Source organism: Pongo abelii, chromosome 3 (genome assembly GCF_028885655.2).
Source record: "Pongo abelii isolate AG06213 chromosome 3, NHGRI_mPonAbe1-v2.0_pri, whole genome shotgun sequence".
NCBI lineage: Eukaryota > Metazoa > Chordata > Mammalia > Primates > Hominidae > Pongo > Pongo abelii.
In genome coordinates, this window is record NC_071988.2 from 123859868 (window position 1) to 123880378 (window position 20511).

The 20511-nt window shown below is 35.8% G+C and overlaps 1 protein-coding gene across 3 annotated transcripts in view; it reads right to left on the reverse strand.

The window, feature by feature from the left end:
* The window catches only part of SLC39A8 (solute carrier family 39 member 8), a 239858-nt gene that overhangs the window by 29733 nt on the left and 189614 nt on the right, over positions 1–20511 (reverse strand). For 2 of the 3 annotated variants that reach the window (XM_054553189.1, XM_024245496.3), the window contains exons 4-6: positions 16218–16387; positions 13756–13878; positions 13082–13246 (exon numbers count right to left, since the gene is read on the reverse strand). In XM_054553189.1, coding sequence (XP_054409164.1) covers positions 13082–13246; positions 13756–13878; positions 16218–16387 — 458 coding nt within the window. 3 annotated transcript variants of the gene reach the window in all.

The following is a 20511-nucleotide window of genomic DNA, read 5'->3' on the forward strand; positions in this document are numbered from 1 at the left end:
TAGAGGCATTGAAAATGTATGCATTCTTTGCCAAAGCCTTTTTTAAACCAAGGAATGAGTTATTCAGCACACACACACACCACACAGCAACACTTCCTAAATACACTTTGGACCTCTCACCTTACCCACAAAGTTTCTGCTGTCCATGGCAGATCTTCCCAATCTCCTCTTTCTTGAAAATTATTCCAAAATGTTCTCTCCCTACCCCACACCAGTTCTCTATCTTCAGATAAACATACTATGGAAGATGATCTATTATTCTCATTCATTTGTCTGAGCCAGGGCAATGCAAACAAAGACACACCTTCTCAAAGAAGGTCCAATATACTAGGGTCCACAGGGGTTCCTGTATTCACAGCTAAAAATATACCACCACTCCATTGCACTCTGGCCCCTGGTCATTTTCTTCTGTTTCTTCTGTTTTTTCTTTGTTATGCCCCTTTGTTACGGATGGGATTGCCTAGCACATGGGACTTTGTCCATCAAGCTCTCTTCTGATGAACCTGACACTAGGAAATGTGTTCTCAGGAAGAAGCAAACCATCAAAATTCAATCCATCAACAGACAAATGGACAAAGAAAATGTGGTATCAACACACAAGAGAATATTATGCAGCCTTTAAAAAGAAGGAAATCCTGTCATTTCCTTCTTTTTAAAGGCTGCATATTTTAAAACCTGGGAGGATACTAAGCCAGGCACAGAAATAAATACCGCATGATTTCATTTTCACATGGAATCTAAAAAAGTTGAGCTCATAAAAACAAAGTAGAATGTTTGATACCAGAGGCTTGGGGACTGGGAGGAGGAGAGATGTTGGTCAAAAGGGACAGAGTTACACTTAGAAAGGAAAAATAAGATTTAGAGCTCTATTACACAGCATAGTGACCATAGTTAATGATAGCATAATGTATACTTCAAAACTGCTTTAAAAAAAGTAGACTTTACATGTTTTCACCACAAAACAAATGAAAAATAGGTGAAGTGAGGAATATGTTAATTAGTTTAATCTTTCTACAATGTGTACAAATATTAAAACATAACATTATACCCTATGAATATATACAATTATTATTTGTCAATTTATTTAATTAACTTCTAAAAATTCAATCCAACTGCCTTTATAGCCTTTGCTCAAACTTGCTATTTGATTTTGTTCTCTGCAAACTGCCATGGAGGCCCTGTTCTCTTAGTCTATTCTGGAAGCCTTCATAAATATCACTCTTGGCTATAAATTGCTCTTACATGAACTAATCCATCTGTTTTTGAATCTTCAAAATGATCCCCATTATGTCTTCAAGAAACCCCACTGCATAAAATGCTTTCCTCCTTCCAGTTGATAAGTGCTTATAAACCTGGCATATGATTCGACGACTTTGAACCAAGTCTCCTACTCTTTCAACAGCTGCTCAATATTCCGTCATTGAAATAGAGGACTTTGTGGCTTTGCATCTATACATAATGTTAGATGCTGTTTCTCTTACTTAATCCCCAACACCCTCACTTCTCAGGAGCATGATGGTGATGTATAGTTGTATGGTAGACACGGAAATAATAAGATTTAGTATTTAATGCATACCTACTCTTAGTCATAACTTTAAAAATATTTCATGTAATCCTCATAATAATCCTGCCTTGTAGATATTATTGCCAGTTTTCAGATGAAGAAAGTGAGTTTTAGAAGTTGAAGTAACCCGATTAGTTATCAGTCAGATTTAAACTCAAATCTACCTGACTCAAGTACTTTTGACAAAGATAAGTTGCTCTAATGTTCATGTTACTAATTAACACCTAATGACTAATGTGTAATTCAAAAATGACACAAATTTTGTCAGAAAATATAATTATTCATTCATTTAATTTTTAACTCTGCTTTAAGCCTCCCTAATTCTAAAAGTAGAAAAATTAGCCAAGTACAGATTACCTATATTTAGCTGTAATATAGAAAAAGAAAAAAGTTGCAATGAAATTCAACACTGAGAAAAATGTTTCTTAATCTAATTAAGGCTATTGAAAAGAAAAAGAAAACTAAAGAAAGCAACCTACTGAGCTTAGAAGCATTCCTATTAAAGTTGGAAACAAGACAAATTACCAACTATCACCACTTCTGCTCAACATTGTCCTGTGAGCCCTTGCCAATAAAACAAGACAAGAAAAATGAAAGTTAAAACAATTAGAAAACAAATTAAAAAGGGCTTCTTTGCTCTTCAATATGGATGTAGAAAGTCCAAAAGAATAAACAAACAAAACAATACTGGGAGAATTCAGCACTACTGCAGGACGCAAAACCAGTGTACTAAAATCAGTGTACCCTTACATAGCAGTAATAATCAACTAGAAAACAGTAGGAAAAAAGATATCATTTGTGATACCTGTGGAGCTACAAAGTAATTAGGAAGAAATCTAACAGAATATTTTAAAAATATTTCTAATATAGTAAATTACCAAACCAAAAAATCTTAAATATCATAAAAATGTAAGCTGCCGCCTAGTTAATCTCTAAATCCAATGCAATGTCAATGAAAATCTCCACAATGATATTGATATGGAAGAACAAAGACAACTTTTAGTGAAAAAACAAGGTGAGGAGCAGACCTTGTCTTTATAGCTGACTAAAAACTATAATAATTATGGCAGTGTGGTAGTAGGTCAGAGTTTTTTTTTTTTTAAATAGACAAGTGAAAGAGACTAGAAAGCCATAATACAGATACATTAATACATACAAACTTGATACATGGCAGGAATAAAATGACCTGTTCAGCAAAAGAAGTGAGGATAACTGCTTATCTATACACGAAAAAACTGGATCCTCATATACAAAAATAAATTAAACTTAAAATTTTTGAAAGAAAATATGGAAGGAAATCTTAGTGAAAAGAGAAACCACAGATTTGGAGAATACATTTATGAATCATTTAATCAAGGAAAATTAACATCTAGAATATATGTAAAACTCCTACAAATGACAGACTCTTTCTTAGACCAAATTTCAATTAGGCTCTTCTGAGGTCTCTTCTCAACCAGACCTCTACCTTCGATTTCTGTGTCCATTTTTGCAGAATTCAGTCACAGCAAGAATCCTGCCAAGTCAGTTTAGCAAGAATCCCCTCATCCTTTATATATGATCATTCTTAATATCTGATCAAATTCCTCGTTCCCTCTGACTCAGGGAAAAATCAAATAATGATTTTTTAAAAATTCTTCATTCCTCACCATCCCCGAAGTGATATATAATCACCCTGGCCTGCCTTCAGCAAGAATCCCGTTAAGTTGGTTTACTAGGAATCCGCTTACCCTTGATGTTTTCTCTTAATAATAATATTCCATGCATTCTTCCCCTCTCTCTGCTAATTGGCTATAAATGCCAACCTGTCTTTACTTTATTTAGAGTTGAACCCAATCTCTCTCCCCTGTTGCCATAGAGGCAACCCTTATTGCAACAGTCTTGAATAAACTCTTCCTTACTGTTTTAACAAGTGTCAGAATAGTTTTTTCTTTAACACAAATCATTAAGGAAAAAAAAAACTCAACTAAAAATGTGCAAAACAGATGAATAGGAAACATAAAAGTAAATTTATGACCAAAACACATATGAGATGCTCAACCGCACTATAATCAGAAAGACAAATTAGAAAAAGATACCACTTCAAACTTATTAAATTGGCAATAATCTTTTTAAGTCTGAAATTTCCAAGTATTGCTAAAGACAAAGAGAAAACAGGAATTATTTTTTGCTGTTCATAAGAAGGTAAACAAACATAAGAGGCTGGAGAGCATTTTGTTGTTATTCAGCAAAATTAAATGTGTGCATACTCCATGACCCATTTTTACATATCTAGTTATTAGATAATAATATATATGTATATAATACACATTAATTATATAATATAAAACTTTATATATGTGTTTATATGTGTATACATGTAAATATATATATTATATATGTATATAAAAAACTATAGACAGAGGGAAAAGAAAAACCTAAAAGTCTACAGATTATCTCCAGAACTCAAAACTTCATAACATTGGAATTATGTTTGCATGGACCTGAAAGCACATTCCAGAGGATTAAAATTATAAACTCAACAAAAATGCTATTTAAATGTTTATCACGCAATTGAGAATGTTATCTTTTCATATGGATATCAAAGTAGTCCATGACTGACACCCATAAGCAACTGACTGTTCTCCAAATAAAGTAAATAGTACAGATTTTTGTACCTTTAAAAGCACATTCATACCTAATCTTATTTGATTATACTAGCTGACCTAAGAGTTGGCAATATCAACATTTTGTTTGTTTGTTTAAGATAGGGTCTCACTGCTGCCCAGGCTGGTCTTCAACTCCTGGACTCTGGTCTTCAACTCCTGGACTCAAGTGATCCACCTGCCTTGGCTTCTCAAAGTGCTGGAATTACAGGCATGAGCCAACAGTGCCTGGCCCAATGTTTGTTTTATAACTTTCTGTGTAAATGTTGATGCCACCAGCCTCCACAAGAATGGAATACACTAGCTGGCCAAATGATTAGCTAATATAAGGAGCCACAACAGATAACCCTAGATCTCTCCTGACATTAGCTATCAAATAAAATGCTTTTATCAAATTTACATAACTTGGACGTGCTTTTATCTGGAAAAGCAAGTAGTTCTTAATGTAGTGTTTTCCTTCCTTGGCAAGTGGCTCTAGCTGGTATTTCAAGGCTCTAACAGAGAATCTGTGGTGCAAAGCCTGATAAATTGTCATTTGAATAGCAAATTATATTGGACTTTAAGATTCTCTTCGACTAAGAGAGAGTAAATGTTCCAAATTCTCTTAATTTATCTGACAGGTCAAAGGCGGGCTTGTGGGCATTTATATTCAGAAGGTTGTCTTTATTACTAAATTACCTATGAGCTTTTAAAGTCCAGCTTTACTTTCTAGAAAATCTACTCAAATTTTAAGGTAGATAAGAAAAATGAGAAAGCATGGAATTCTATATATTTTATCTTCTCATTTTGTTACCCTAACCTAGAGGGAACATATAGAAATAGATTCAAACACCTATATGGTTTATTACAAGAAGTCATCTTTTAAGTGATGATCTTTACATAATTAAGCATATAGATTTAGAAGCTATTCCCAAAGGTGCAAAAGATGAAGTGATACGACTTGATAAGATGACTATGATAAAAACTAAGAAAAGACAAAAATGGTAAATGGAAGAGGGAGGGAGATGTATATTTATCACAAGTGTACAATGTATCAGACACAATGTTGCATAGTTGACCCATAAGAAATTATTTCACTTTCACAAAAATCCAGTAAATTAAGAATCTTTGCTCCTCATTTAACAGATGAGCAAAGGCTCAAAGGTGTTAATTATTTTTTTCCCAAATCACACAACGTATTTTAATCCTAAGATGCAAACAACGGCCTGTGTAATTCCACAGCCTATGCTTCTCTTCCACATCCAACTGCTTTGCAAGAAAAGGAGACTCAGAAGAAGCACCAGGAAAGTATTACGGCAGCTAAAATGGTGACAGAGCAAGGATGGTATCATGTCACCAAGACCACCTCATAAGTAATTCAACAGGGAGGGGAGGGACTCCAGTGAAAAGCCTGCCTTTATATTTCTAGCATTTAGCCCATAATAGGTACTCACTTATGTGTTAAACTATAGGAATGGCTCAGGAAGAAAGAGTGAATGAGGATTAGGAACATAGCTCGTGGCCCACGCCTGTAGTCCTAATTACTCTGAAGGCTGAGTGGGAGCATTGCTTGAACCCAGGAGTCTGAGGTTACAATGACCCTGTCTCAAAAAAATGAATAATTTAATTTTAAAAAGAGGAATATCGCATGCTGCCTAGAACAACCACTTACATTATTCTAAAAAGAAAGTTCAGAGAATAGGTAGTGAATTTAGAAACTGTACATGATTAAGCATGTAAGGAGATGATGAGGAAGGCTGATTAACAAATGGAAACAATAGGCAGTGTAGTGTAAGGTAACAGTTAACCACACATACCAGGAAACAGGATTCCTGCACTTCAATCCTAATGTGATACCTGTGTGACCTTGGGTAAGTTCCTTACCTTCTCTGTACATCAGTTTCCAAATCTGCAAGATGGAAATAATAATTGTACTTGCCTCACAGGGTTGTTACTGTGAGGATTAAACGAGTTAATATATGTAAAGCATTTAAGAATATGTCTAACATATATAGTCTTATTTCAGAATTAGCCAGTCTTTAGAAAAGTTGGACAGTTGTGGGAAAGAAGGTTTGAGAAAACTTGGGGAGTAGCAGATTGAGGAATAAAATAATACCTTGAGGTAGAAAAGATGGAACATGTTTGTAGACACGGGAAAGGGAGAGATTCAGGAAAGATAAATGAAAACACGCCAGATGTGGTGGCTCACACCTGTAATCTCAATACTTTGGGAGGCTAAGGCAGGAGGATCACTTGAGACCACGAGTTCAAGATCAGCCTGGGCAACATAGCAAGACCCCATTTCTAAAAAAAAAAAAAAAAAAAAAAAAAAATTTAGTTAGCCAGGCATGGTGGCATGTGCCTGCAGTCTCAGCTACTTGGGAGGCTGAGATGGGAGGATCACTTGAGACTAAGGAGTTTGAGATTTCAAACTCCAGCCTGGGTTATGGAGTGAGACCCTGTCCTAAAACAACAAAACGAAACAAAACTAGAAGAGGCCACAGGAAAGATGAGAATATTTAGAGGAACTGGCCTTGAAAGGGAGAAAGGACACCAGTTCTGGCACAAAGGGGACAGTGGAGAGGAGATGAGGACCCAGAGTAGTTTTTTTAAGAAGTAACAGAAGTAATGAGGTGAGAGGGAAGAGTTCACAGATTCCAAATAATCATCTCAGTCTCCTTGTTAAAGTAAGAAAATAAGAAATAAGAATTTTGTGAATAAAAAAAAACTTTAGAACAGTTTTTCATGAATGAAAGTATACTTCATATCAATGAAAGAAGGCCAAATTCAGTGGATTCAGGTACCAATTTTCATGACCTTAGCAACACATAGAGTAAAGCCAGATAAAATAACCTGTCCAGGGCAGGGATGCCCTGAGATAGACCCAGTGAGAGAGAAATTCCACTAACAGCAAAGACAACCCAGAATTTCTCCTCATGATTGGCTATATCATCTGCCTCTAGTTACTGTTTTTATGTAAGTACCAGTCAATCAAGATCAGTGGAAATCATTTCTTATGTCATTCTATTATTTGTACAGTTTTCTATTTTAATTAATTGTTATTGTAGGGGAAATTAACTAATTTCTGTTTTTAAATCTTGTGATGTTCAAGAACTATACGATTTAAAATAGTAAATGGTCTTTTAGTGAAATAGTGCAGAACAGATATACATATTTATCTCTAGTCCGTCCTGAAATGCCCTCCTGAAGCTATGTCCTTATAAAGGAATAAAGACATAAAGCCGCAAGGACAGGAGGAAAGAGAGACAACATGACAGCACTGAGATGTGTATTTTGGAAGATGGAAAGAGGAAGGCAAATTCTGACTGACTTCACAGAGGAAGAAAGTCAACAAGAAGCAAAGTGATGCAGGACCCAGAACCTCAAAAAAGTTCAGGGATTAGAGGCACCAAGTACTCTGAAGGCAGAGGGCAAAGAGCGGAACTAAACATAAGAGAAGTGGCTGCAAGTCTATTTAGGGAACAAGTAGAACCTCAAGTCCTTCCTTCCAAGCCAATGTGGCAAGGCAGCCACCCCAAATGATGACTGGAAATCTACCCCTGGGGAAAGTGAACCAGAGAGACCCTCAATTCAAGGACACAAAGCAAACTGAAGACTGTTGTGAAGTACAGTACTAAAGAAAGGGGTGTTACATCAAATATTCTTAGTGCCCCAGTCCCCTTCTCCTCCCACTCCACTTCCCAAGTGATAGCCAGTAATATTCTACCCTTCTTCCTATTGCCAGGCAAGAATGGAGAAAAACACACCACCCAAAAGACCGGCAGACAAGCCCCACGCATATATGTACACACGGAGCTTCCAGTCAGTTTTTTTGTATTTCATACTTTAAAAAAAGAGTGCTTTCCATTTTTCTGTGCCAAGTGTGTAATATTTCAGTTATGTTACGGAAGGGTGGAAAGTTTGGAATCTGTGAACTCTGCTGTCTCACCTCATCTTTTACTTCTTGAAAACTGCTCTGGGTACTCATCTCCTCTCCACTGTCCCCTATGTGTCAGCACTTAGAATAGTGCCAAGTATATGTAAAGTACTGGAAAAATACTTGTTGAATGAATTATGTGTATTTAAACTCTCATGGAGGCCCAACCACCTGAAAAAGGTTAGCATTCTATTCATAGAGTGTCACTTCATATCAGTCATCAACAAAAAAAATCTCCCTAACACCTCCACACTTTTCAGCTAAATTCTATTTTATTGCACCTCAACTTTACACATAAAATTCACAATAATCAACTTCTAAAAATCACTTTATATTTAATAGTATCTATTCTTAAATGAAAGCACAGGAAATTTCATAAAAAGATTAGAGACTGATGACAGATTGCTGGAGGAACGAGCTCCAGGGGCCCTCTAGTGGCCTTGAAGAGCTGACACCCTCCCCAAAGTACCAAACATTCCTCAGCAATCAACATCCAACAAACACCAAGGCTGTGTCTGGGCTGGGGAGCCCCACCCGGCTGCACAGATACTGAAATGACTCCACACTTGGCTACACAGGAAAGTCGAAGAGAAAAACACAAAGCATGTCACAAGGTGACATGTGACACATTACCTAGTAACAATAACAAATAACTGGGGAAATCGCATCTTGTGCACCCCTCTTTTTCCTACATCTTCCTTTTTACCCCTCTATGACCCCCACTTTTCCCCAAAAAGCATGCACGTGCCCACACACATGCCACATAGACTGTTGTGCCTCACACTTACTAGGCCTGGAGCAAAGGTATTAAGGAACTCTCAAATCATTTCGTCTAAATATTTAAAAGTTATAATCAAGCTAACTGTTAAATGTTATCTTCTGTTATCTTCTAACTGTTAAATAATATCTTCTATTATTTCACTGTGATAAAGATGCTTCCATGAAAACAAAATAAAAACATATGTGTGAAACTATGATTTTTATGTGACTAAACACAGATAAAACACCAGAGACTTCTAAATTTAAATATTATTGCTTAGCTGAGTATTCTGTAATGAGCCAGAATTGCTTGGATGAATAATAAAGACATTCCTAAGTCATACAGTTTAAGTATTCTATAACATGTCTTTGTTCTTTCTACACTTCAGCAAGATCAAAAATTATGCTTTTATAATCTAGATGTTCACATAATTTACATTCTATTGATAGTAATGCCAATTAGACCACCTTTCTTAACTCACTGTAATTTTTAGAGAGCTCCTTATTATTTTCAATTTGGAAAAACGTTGTTGAAGCAGTGACAACCGGAATTGTCAACAAAATTCTTAAATCCATACTTGTAACACAAATGGAACCCTGAGTTATATTATCATGTTCAATACTTTTAATGGGGTCACCTAGGTTAGATTATTTTTATAATATAAAATATTAGAAAGTATCTTAATTTTATTATTAAAATCACTATCACTTATATTGTAATACTTACTCTCTTAAAGCAATATCCAGACCTACTTATTTCTTAAATTTCATTTCTTTTGATTTTTTGTGCAATGTAAATAAAACTGAAAATTGCAGTCTGTTGCTCAATTTGTTTAAATGTCTATTTATTTGAGACTATACCTTCAACCAAAATAGCGAGAAAATAGTCCCCATAAGAAATTAGCGTCAAAACTATTATCTCAAGGCCTGGTGCAGGGCTGTCACCCTGGCACGCACCTTCTCTTCTTTCTTCAGCTGCCTTCTTATTCCTGGAAGTGTATTTCCAGAATCCTAGTTCCATTATTCCCTCTCGCTAGATAGGTAGTTTACCTAGGTTTACAATTCCACAGTTGTTTTCATTCAGAATATTGAAAGAATTGTGCCACTGCTCTCCAGCGTTGATGTGGGGAAGTCCACTACCATTCAGCTTCCAGGTCCCTTGTGTGTGACCTGTTCGATTATTCTCAAAGTCTTTAGCATATTTTCTTCCCCGATATTTGCATGACTGGTTCTTTCTCATTATACAATTCCCTGCTGACATCTTGAGGGACCTTTTCTGAACAGTCAATCAAAAGAAGCTCCCACACATCACTCTCACATCACCATGCTTTAGTTTCAAGGTAGGTTATTACTATATGATATTTTCTTGTTTTGCTCATTTCTATATTTTATGTTTCCATTGAATAAACTGTAAGCTCCTCGAGAATTTGCTTCTGAATTTCCAGTGCCTAGGACAATGAACAGGAACTCAATAAATGTTTCTTGAATATGTAAATGAAAGCACTACTGTCATAAGTGGAGTAAAAACAGCCTTCTGATTGTATTTCAAAATTATGTAAAACAGGATCATGTCGAGGGCCTCATCTTTGTCATGGTGCAGAGATTTACTGCAAACATGTCTTCTGCCCATAGCTAATCCTAAATCAGGAGCCTTAAAGTTTTAACTAAAATGTAACTTTGGAGAAGTTAAACTTATTTGTTAATTATGATTTAAAAAAATAATTTAGCCTCTCACAAAAGCTGAAGGCTTTGACAGCCATCCTCCTTTCTAAATATAAATATTCCTATCAGCTCATTCTGATACTCAAGGCACATTTAGCAGCTAGTTTATCCTAGTAGGTTCATCAGAAGGAACTTTCCTGAAATCAGGAGAGGTCACACTGAGTTTCTAGTATGGTCAAGGAGGTGATCAGCCCTTTAAATATTTTAAATCTCAAACTGTATCTCAAACTGTATCTCTTCCGTGCTTTGTGTTACAGGACTTGAGGATCCCAGGGGAGAACTTGTTCAAGGTTGGACCAGGTTCAAAGCTCCTTCTCTGTAGAAGTGTAGCCCTGACTAAAGTTATCTTGTTAACTCTGGAAAGATACAGTAAAATCTTCCATCAGAGCAAGAATTCAAGTTAGGCTCCAAATTTCATGGCAGATTATCCCTCTGCCTCTGGTATCTAAAGAATTATTAATCAATGTTTAAATTGGCAATATAGCTGACTGACACCTCTTGAATGACTTGTCAGAGTTCAACCACAATCTCACTATAATCCAGTATTTGCCAAAAGCTTGCATAAGGCAACTAGAATTTAGACACATGGTATAAGGAAGGGTTTTAACTACTATTCTTTAGGCTTTCTCTGCTGTGCCTCGCATTAAATAATATATCCTCAGAAAGCAATATCCTTGGGTCAAATTATTTTTCCCCACTACAAAAAATAAATATTTAAGAGTTGATGTTGTCATCTTGCTTACAGCAGAGCAGCAACATAAGGAAGGCAGTCCAGCAAAGTATATAAGAACACAGGCTTCGGTATAAGGCAGCCTTGGTACTAATCCAAGCTTTGCCATTAGGAACTGTGCATCTTTGGGTTTGCTATTTAACCCCTCTAAGTCATACTCTCCTAATTACAACAGCACTTGTCCCCTAGGTTATTAGGAAGATCAAATGAAGTAATTCATCTAACGTTCTAGGCGTAGTCCTTGAGCATTTAATGAATGTTAACTGTAATTATTATTGTAAGAAATTATATACTTGAACATTTCCAGATTCTTTGCAAACTCGGCTGAAAGCACCATTCATTACACTGCAAAAAATAATTCCCTCTTAGCTTAGTGCTAACACAGAATTGGCTCTTCAAATACACTTGAGATTTTCCTTAATTAGGTGGAGAGAAGCATATGACCAATCACGTTTTCTTTCCAGAAGGAAACTCAGGTATTTGCCATAATAATCTCTTCCAAATTGCTCTATATTTTTTGCTTTTTTTCCCCTTAGCTGGCTTTCCTTTTTATTTTGTTTTTAACTGTTCACTTTTATATCACGTTTAACTATATAGCTTGTGGATCTGCCATTCACTACCTGAGTAAACCTGGAGGGGTTATTTAACATCTAAAGTGCCACTTTCTTCATCTGTCAAATGAGAATTGTTGTAGACACCAGTGATACTATCTTCTCAGCATCCCTTTTTGATAACCACTCCTCTACTCCATCCACATTCCCTTGATACCATTAAAGGGGCCCAGCCCTCTAAGCACTTAGATTAGTCTAGAAGTGATCATCTAATTCAAGCTGGACCAGGAAGACACTTGCCAGAGATTTTGGATTTAGGACTGAAAGAGTCAGGTCAATTTCCTTCTAGTAGCTGAAATTATAAGACAAATCTCAGGAATTGCTAGTGGCTACGTATCCCACTTATGGAAAAGATGGCCTACAGTGAAAGAAAAGAACGATACTAAGAGGCAGGAAAGAGAAGGAGGGAGAGTCCTAGTGGTTCTAATGGTTCCTAGGTTCTTGTTTTTCCTGTAGCTTGGCTGTTCCATTAGTCATCTAGTATCTTTCCAGTAAGTTCTCCTTTGTGCATATATAATTTGGTTTGATTTCTATCACTTGAAACCAATATAGTTCTAATACATAAGAAATAATCCCTACACTGAGTAGTTGTTATAAAAAGTAAATGAGATCAAATAATTAAGTGCTAAGCATATTACCTGGTATATGATACTTGCTCAAGAAATTGTGCCTATTAATATTATTTAGAAGATGTGGATATAAATATCAATTGTAAGTCAGATAATTAATAAAACAATTTTAATAATTTGCAAATCTTTCTTTTTGCAATTTCAAAATCAATCAAAGAATTATTTGATTCTGGATCTTCAAAGAATTGTAAAATAAATGCTCTGAATTAATTTTGCTATATAATATTGTATAAATGCAATTGAGAAACTCTCATATAGTAAATAACCTTAGAGAATAATGAAGCCCAGACCAGTGATCCACAATTTCTTTCTTAACTCACTTGTTTAGAGTAAACATATATAGGGAAGGTGGAAAAACAATGCAGACTTACATTCCAGTTACCCCACATATATAGGAATAAGTCTGACATACATAAATGTACAAAAACTGACTTAGCTGCATACACAGTCATGTTTACACAGTATAAAGAATGCAGTATAATCAAGGAAAAATGGAATCAACATATACCTGTAGAGATACCACACTGACATTATCAAAATGGATATGTCCATTAGCTTCTGTGACAGCAGGATTTGCATAGCACGTCACACCATTGATGGCAGGCAATGCTTTAGGTTGATGAGTTTTTTCTTGAGGACCAAAGTTATCATTTCCAAAGTGGGTATGACCATTCTATATGGGAACAAAAACCAAAGAGATTATAAGAAGAAAAAAGATGATTCATACAGACAAGGAAATATAGTTTACTGCTTTTTATTTCTAAGAAGAAAATTGTATGTCTATTCTATATGTAAAGAAGTCTTTTTAGATATATAAAATTTCTCTTTTTTTACATGTATTTTCATTTACTAGATTCTGCTATTACTGTTTGTTCACGTTAGAATACATATACATTCTTATTTTGATGAATATGAATAGAATATGAATTATGCACATCTGTTATTCAATATTAAATTGCTGGTACTTGAAAAAAAAAACAAAAAAAACTCCAAATTTTACAACATGAATCAAGCATTTATCTTATACTTGTCAATATATTGACTCTTTGTTCTCCTTAAACTCACAAGCCTAATAACTGGACCATTCTCATAATTCTAAGAATAAAATTCCTGTCTTTATTTGCCTATATAAAGTAGCTTTAGGGGGTAAAATATCAGATGTTTTAAATAAAGTCCATTTACCTGACCATATGTCTTTAATAACATCTTTAGCATTCTTTCAAAAAAGAAAAGTAGGTAAAATCCACCAAACACAGCAACCGCCTTCTCAACATAACTGTCGACTTTGGGATCAAATCCAAATGCCTAAGGGAGAAAAAAGGGCAATTCAAGTAAAACCAAGAAATTTAATTTGATTTCTGGAAAATAATACCAGTATACAATTCTCACCAATGTTCTAAGTCTCTCTTCACATCCAAGTAATATTGGGAACTTAGCTGCCAAAAATCACAAAACAAAAACTTTGAAATTTGAATGACAAAACTGTATGAGATGGCACAAAAATCTTACAACTAGAAATCTCATTAAATAAAGCCACCAGAGAATCCTACAGTTTCCCACCTATAACACCTACAGCAATACTTGCCTTGAAAGAGTAAACTTTTAGCAATAAAGCAGCAGCTCTGATTCTCATCTTTAGAATACAATATTAGGTCTAGATAATGAAGATAAATGAGATATTGATTACCTACTATCTCTAAAAGTAATGTATTAGTCCATGATATCCAGAGTCAAACTTTTAAAACAAATATGGCAGGCCACTTGGATTACTGTTTTCCCAAGAGAAATCCTCTTATACCTACAGAACTGTGATAAATCCTAAAAAGGTAAATAAATCAAGGCCTAGGCCCAAGAATAAAAGCAAAAAGAAGATTTAAAATTGCCACCACTCTCTCTCTCTCTTTCACACACACACAGCAATAAGAATGGAATAAGTCTTTGTTTAAAGGACAAAGAACTGGAGTTAGAGTTTGAAGTTATAAAGAGTCAAGATGTTCCTAACAGACAAGACACATAAACTTCAAATAAATAGAATCAGAGGAGAGACTAATGGGTGAAAAGCCACAACTTTACACCATTCCACACATTGTAAATCTCCCCTCTGAAGCAGAATAGAAGATGTCTGGGTTCTTGTCCTATGTTTGCCTCTGGGGAGACATCATGGCCGCATCTTCATTTGAATAACTTCTTTGTGCCTGTTTATACAATGCAAAAATGGCAAAAAAAAAAAAAAAAAATATATATATATATATATATATACCTGTTCCATTTACCTAACATTGAGGTTATGAAAATAAAGTGAAATAAGAAAAGGAAAATCATTTTGCTACAAAAAACTCTATGGAAATTTGAGATATTATTACAAAGACAGATTCTTTATATTGTTAAATTTCAAGAAAATAGAAAACCTTAACATCATAAATGTAGAGTCTTTAGTCCACATACAGTATTTGTTTGTTTAATTTACTTTGACCCATAAAGCAGATGAGATAATACATATATCATATTAAATATATTATGTATATAATACTCTTTTAAATCAGAAAATCTGTATTGTCATCCTAGCTTTGTTACTAGCTGATTGTAAGGCTGTAATCAAATTATTTAACCACCCTAAATTTTAACATTTTTTATCTCTACAATTGAGGCTTTGAAATAGATATTATCTTAGGTCCTAGATCAAATAATGATAATAAATCTATAACTCTAAAAAGTTATATACCCACTTTCAGGTATAGCTTGAAAAATTAAAGGAAGCTTTAGTTATAATTTTCTAAAAATTATGAGATGAGGGTGGTACTCCCTGAAATACTATTAATATTTTCTCTCTGTATGGGGTTTGTCTCTCCCTCTGTGTGTGCATTGTGAGTGGCAGATATAGTCCATGTATACATATATTTCTCTAGTTCCCCTTTGTGGATCCCTTCTATGAAAGTCTCTTTCTCCTTTCCTTCCTCTTCAACATTGCCTCTCTTTTCCTTTCATTTATTTTCCTTCCTCCATTCCTCTTCCTTATATGGGCACAACACAGATTTGAAATAAATTGAATAGTGTGCACTATAGTCAAGATCAGATCAATAACACCTTTTATCAAAGAAAAAAATAAGTTGCTGTTTATTTATTAGTCCTCAATTGATATTTTTTCCACAGTTGGAAAAAATGAAAAGGTTTGTCAACCATGCTCTCATTTACTCTCTAGTCACTTATAGCCGCAGTAAATATATGAGGGAATTTAGTGGTATATGTTAAATACATTATAAATTTACATTTGACATTTGCAGTACATTTGACATTGCACGCTCTTTAGAAAAATAAATAAATAAATAATGAAACAGTGTGTGGAAAAATTAAATTTGCCAAGTGCAAGGCAGAATAAAGTTTTAAGGCCTTCTGAGGTGTCCCAGAGCTGTCTGAGCACGTCCTAGTGGCTGGCCTCCTAGAATATTAATTTTGTCTCTGATAGTGATATCCACTGCAGCTTGGGACAAGCCTTTACAATTGCTGTGATTCAGCTTTCTCTTATCCAAGACACTATAAACCAGACCATAAAATGCTGTAAGAATTATGGAGGCTAAAAACATACAAAGTGCTAAAACGTTCAAAAGAAACAATTATTCACAGAAAGAAATAGCCAACATCCTTACCTCTGGAATAAGTTGGAAAATTGCATTTGAAAAAAGAGTCCCAATAGCCAGCCCCACAAAAAAGGTCAAAATCTTTGGGAAATAAGATTTCTTTATCAGTGGAGTCAAAATCAATCCGAGGAGAGATGCCAGATTAATAATTGTCACTGACAGGAATCCATATCCCCAAACTGTGCGTCAGAGGGAAAAGAGAGTAGAAATTAATCAGAGCAGGGAACCAAATGATGTTTTCCTGTACATTAAGCTTAAAAGTGTCTTTAAAAGCTTAAGACACATATCTTCTTTAAAAGAACAAAATCTACTCAATGAAAACTATATAGAAAACTGAGAATACAAATATGGCATAGCAAGCATTAATAGTAATACAGTTTATGTTTTAATCAGCCCTAAATCATCATTATGGGATTAATGAGTTTTACAGCTTGCAGGGAAATTGGAGAACATCTAGAATAGTGACAAACAATCTGAGGTCCACAGGCGCCAAGCCACCTAGTTTCATCTATGGCTCATGGAATAGATTAAAACAGCATTTTGAAAAAAAAGAAAAAACAGGGGCAGTGTGAGCCTCAGGACAAAGGTATGGGATGATGGGTGGAGGGCAGGGATGGAGATGGGTCACAGTGAGCTAGCTTCAAGGTGACCATAGCTGCTAATACTGAGTTTGTCACAATCATTTGTCTTCAGACTCCTGAGGACAGCAGCTTCTCAGAAAAGGTGGCGCCAGCAGCACCTCAGGTCCCCAGCTGGAGCCTCCTGGGAACTAAAGTCAGTCTGATGCAATAAGCACTCAGGAAGTGAGCACATGGGGGCAGGAGGGAGTGGCTGCATTACATAACTCACCCTGCGAGACACAGATTAGGCAAAAATATTCCATACAGAAGAGATGCTGGTGACAGAAAAAGGTGGTGCATCTTTCATCTCTCGAGACCCAGGGCCTGGCACCCAGTAGGCACACGATAAGTATTGCTTAGAATAAAATGAATGAATACTATCCTAAGCTCTATAGCTAATGGCATGTGTGACCTATTGTCTTTGGGCCTCAATTTCCCTCTCTCTATCCTAGAGGGGCTGGTATAAGGACAAAACGGGAACACAAGTGAAACATACCCAGGACAGTCACCTATGTGTGGGTGCAGGCTGAGATACAACCCGGCCTCAGGGCTGTGCAACATGTGACTTTGCCTCTGGCCCCACACACTGTACACAAAGTACAGTGTGACAGAGGAGAAAGCTGCCTCTGCATAGCCACTTCTTTAAAATATCCAGAAAGCATGTTTAAATGGTGGGCCACTTTTCTCCATGGCACTGTCAGTGGAGTACACTAGTAACACCTACAGCTCAGGGAGCATTTGCCATGTGCCAGGCCCTGTGCTAAGTGATCAACATGTGTCAACTTATCTGAACCTCACAAAACTCTGTAAGAGAAATATTACTACCTCCTTCATACAGTTGGGGAAACCAAAGCAGATGGAATTCAAGTAAGCTGCCAGAGTCACACAGATAGAAAGCTGGATTTTGAACCTGGACAGTCTGGCTCCCAGGCCCACATTTTTTAGCAATATGCTTTATTATTCCTTTAGAGATAATCTCATTTTTAAAAAGCCCAAAGGACTCAAAAAAACTGTAAAAATGTTTTCCTGAATTATACATATTTTATTAACACAAGATTGTTCACTATAATTATTGTTAGTCTAGAATTTCTATGTACAAATAAACAAACTTAGTAAATGTTCATTCAGCCTAGATGATGTGGACCAAACCATGGCTCCTGCCACCACACACACACAAACACACACACGTGCAAACACACACACAGAGTGATACAAAGTCACCTGTGCTAAGTACCAAATGAAAAGGTCAGATTATAAATTGTACTATGTAACCCCGAGAATCATCACAGCACTGACCATGATGACTGCATCTTCTCCAGACACTTTCCTATCAGTTGCAGGTCCTGGCCATGCCCTACAACTTCACCTAACAGCCCACTTCATTCCCATTTATTACCTTATCACTTTAAACAATACTACTAGTCCCCACAGACATTCCACTTGGAGAGAGTTCTCAATTCCACACCTTTTATCATGGTAGATCTACATGGAATTTCTCTTAACACAAACATACTTCTATCCATCACTAGCCTACATGCCTTCATTCATTCAACAAATATTTATAATCTCATTGAGTAGACAAGATATATACATGTTGAAAACTAAAATTAAAAGGCAAAGAAATTGTTAAGTGCCAATAGAAGCAAAGCTACATGCACATGTTAAACTCGTCAGCTTCCCTGCAAACACCTGCTCCATTACCCTTGTTCAACTACCTACATAAATAACAGGAACAGTAGGATCAATTTCAGTTTTTCACTTTCCACCAATTAATTCCATAGACAACTGGTGATCAAACCCTACCAGTTCTGCTTCAGGTATCTCTCACCTCTAGCTTCTCCATCCTCATTGCCAGTGGTCTTGAAGTCAGACCCTCATCACCTCTCACTCCCTCATCTTATATAACATGACAGTTATTGATCTGGTGCCCCTCCTACTAGCTGACATGGCCTACAGACTTATACTAAATCACAAAAGTGATCATCTCATGCCCCCATTTGAAATCGCCCCTCATAAACTGACCCTCGCACAGCCTCTCCAGTGTTATTTACCCCCTTCTCAACATGGCCTTTACCCAAACACTGTTTTCCCAACTGAGCTTTACCTTTACACTGTGGTTCTCTGTCTGAAAACACTTCCCTGTCTTCCTTGCCTAAGAAACTCATATGTGGCCTTACAAGCCAACACAAAGATCTCCTCTATCAAGCTTCCCTGCTCTCCAGGCAGTACTGCCTGGCTGGTCAGGATTCCCATCACTCCTTGTTTGAAACTAATTGGTTCACTTACTACTTCTTGTGTGCTACAGTAATTTTATCACTGATATATTTCCCTACATCATATAAACTGTGTGATTCTCAATGAGAAGGGCTATGTTTTATTCATCCTCAGTGCCTAGAAAATTGTCCAGGAAAAAGCACACATTCCTTGCTGAATGAATTAATAAATCCCCCATTTCAAGGTGCAGCAGAACTCTGTCAAAAAGAAATACCAATCCATCTGCTTATCCAACTTTCTAACTTTCTTTGCCCTTGCACATTTATCAGCACAACTTGGGGGATGGTGGGAGTGTAATTCATCACATTCTAAGCACACTGCATAGCTTCCCCTTCTTGTATTGTTAGAACATGATTCAGAAAAAAATGTCTGGAGTTTCCATTCAACTGAAGCACCAAAAGAATACATTAGTATGAATCTATTCCTTGGACATCTCCATATATACGTGGGACTTTCTCAAACGATCTGTTTCAGAGAGGGACCAGTCTCCTTATAAGCGAACCCTGAAAGATTTTAATAGATTTCAAAGAAATACAGTCATGGTAGTTTACATTTATTGAACGTCCACTGTGTAAGATTCTTCTAAGAACTTTATCTATTTTAACTCATTTAATTCTCACAACAACCCTATGAGATAGGTGCTGCTATTTTTCCCATTTTAATAGTGAGGAAATATGGTTCTATTATGACACCCATTTTGCAGATCTGCATACAGCCCAGGCTTCAATTTTTGCCTGGCCCCATTTAACTGTGAAACTGTATAGAATGGTGTTTAACAGTGTGAACTCTGGAGCCAGAGGATTTGTGTTCAAATTCCAGCTCATCCCCTCACTGGCATCATAGGCTGGTTCCTTGACTTCCCTAAGTTTCAGTTTTCTCATATTTAAAATGCAGATTAAAATAGCTCCTATTTCATACAGTTTTTACAAGAATAAAATAAAACCAGTTAATGCTGTCCCTGGAATATAGCAAGCCTTTAATAAATGTTGATTATTATTATGTTTAAAAAATTAGTAAGTAGACCATGATATAAATGTTAGTTCATTTAATTCACTGTTATTCAGTGAAAAGAATAACAAACTAAGAATCAGGAGCTCTCATCTCACCTTAGGTACTACACCTACAAGTAGCCACTTAACCTCTCTGGAACTTAGACTTACATCACTAGTTGTATTACAGAGTTGGACAATATGATCTTCAAGGATGCTTCAATTAATATTCTTTATTTTATCTACTATATGAATTAAATACGATTCTGTAACTTCATCAAAAAGTGAGGCAATTTCAGACCATTAAATTATTACTAAAATGTAATTAATTTCTCTCCTAGAGAATTTAACTTATCATCAGTTTACTGTACTCATCAATATCATTTTATAAAGCACATGAAATACTTTCAAAAATAAAAT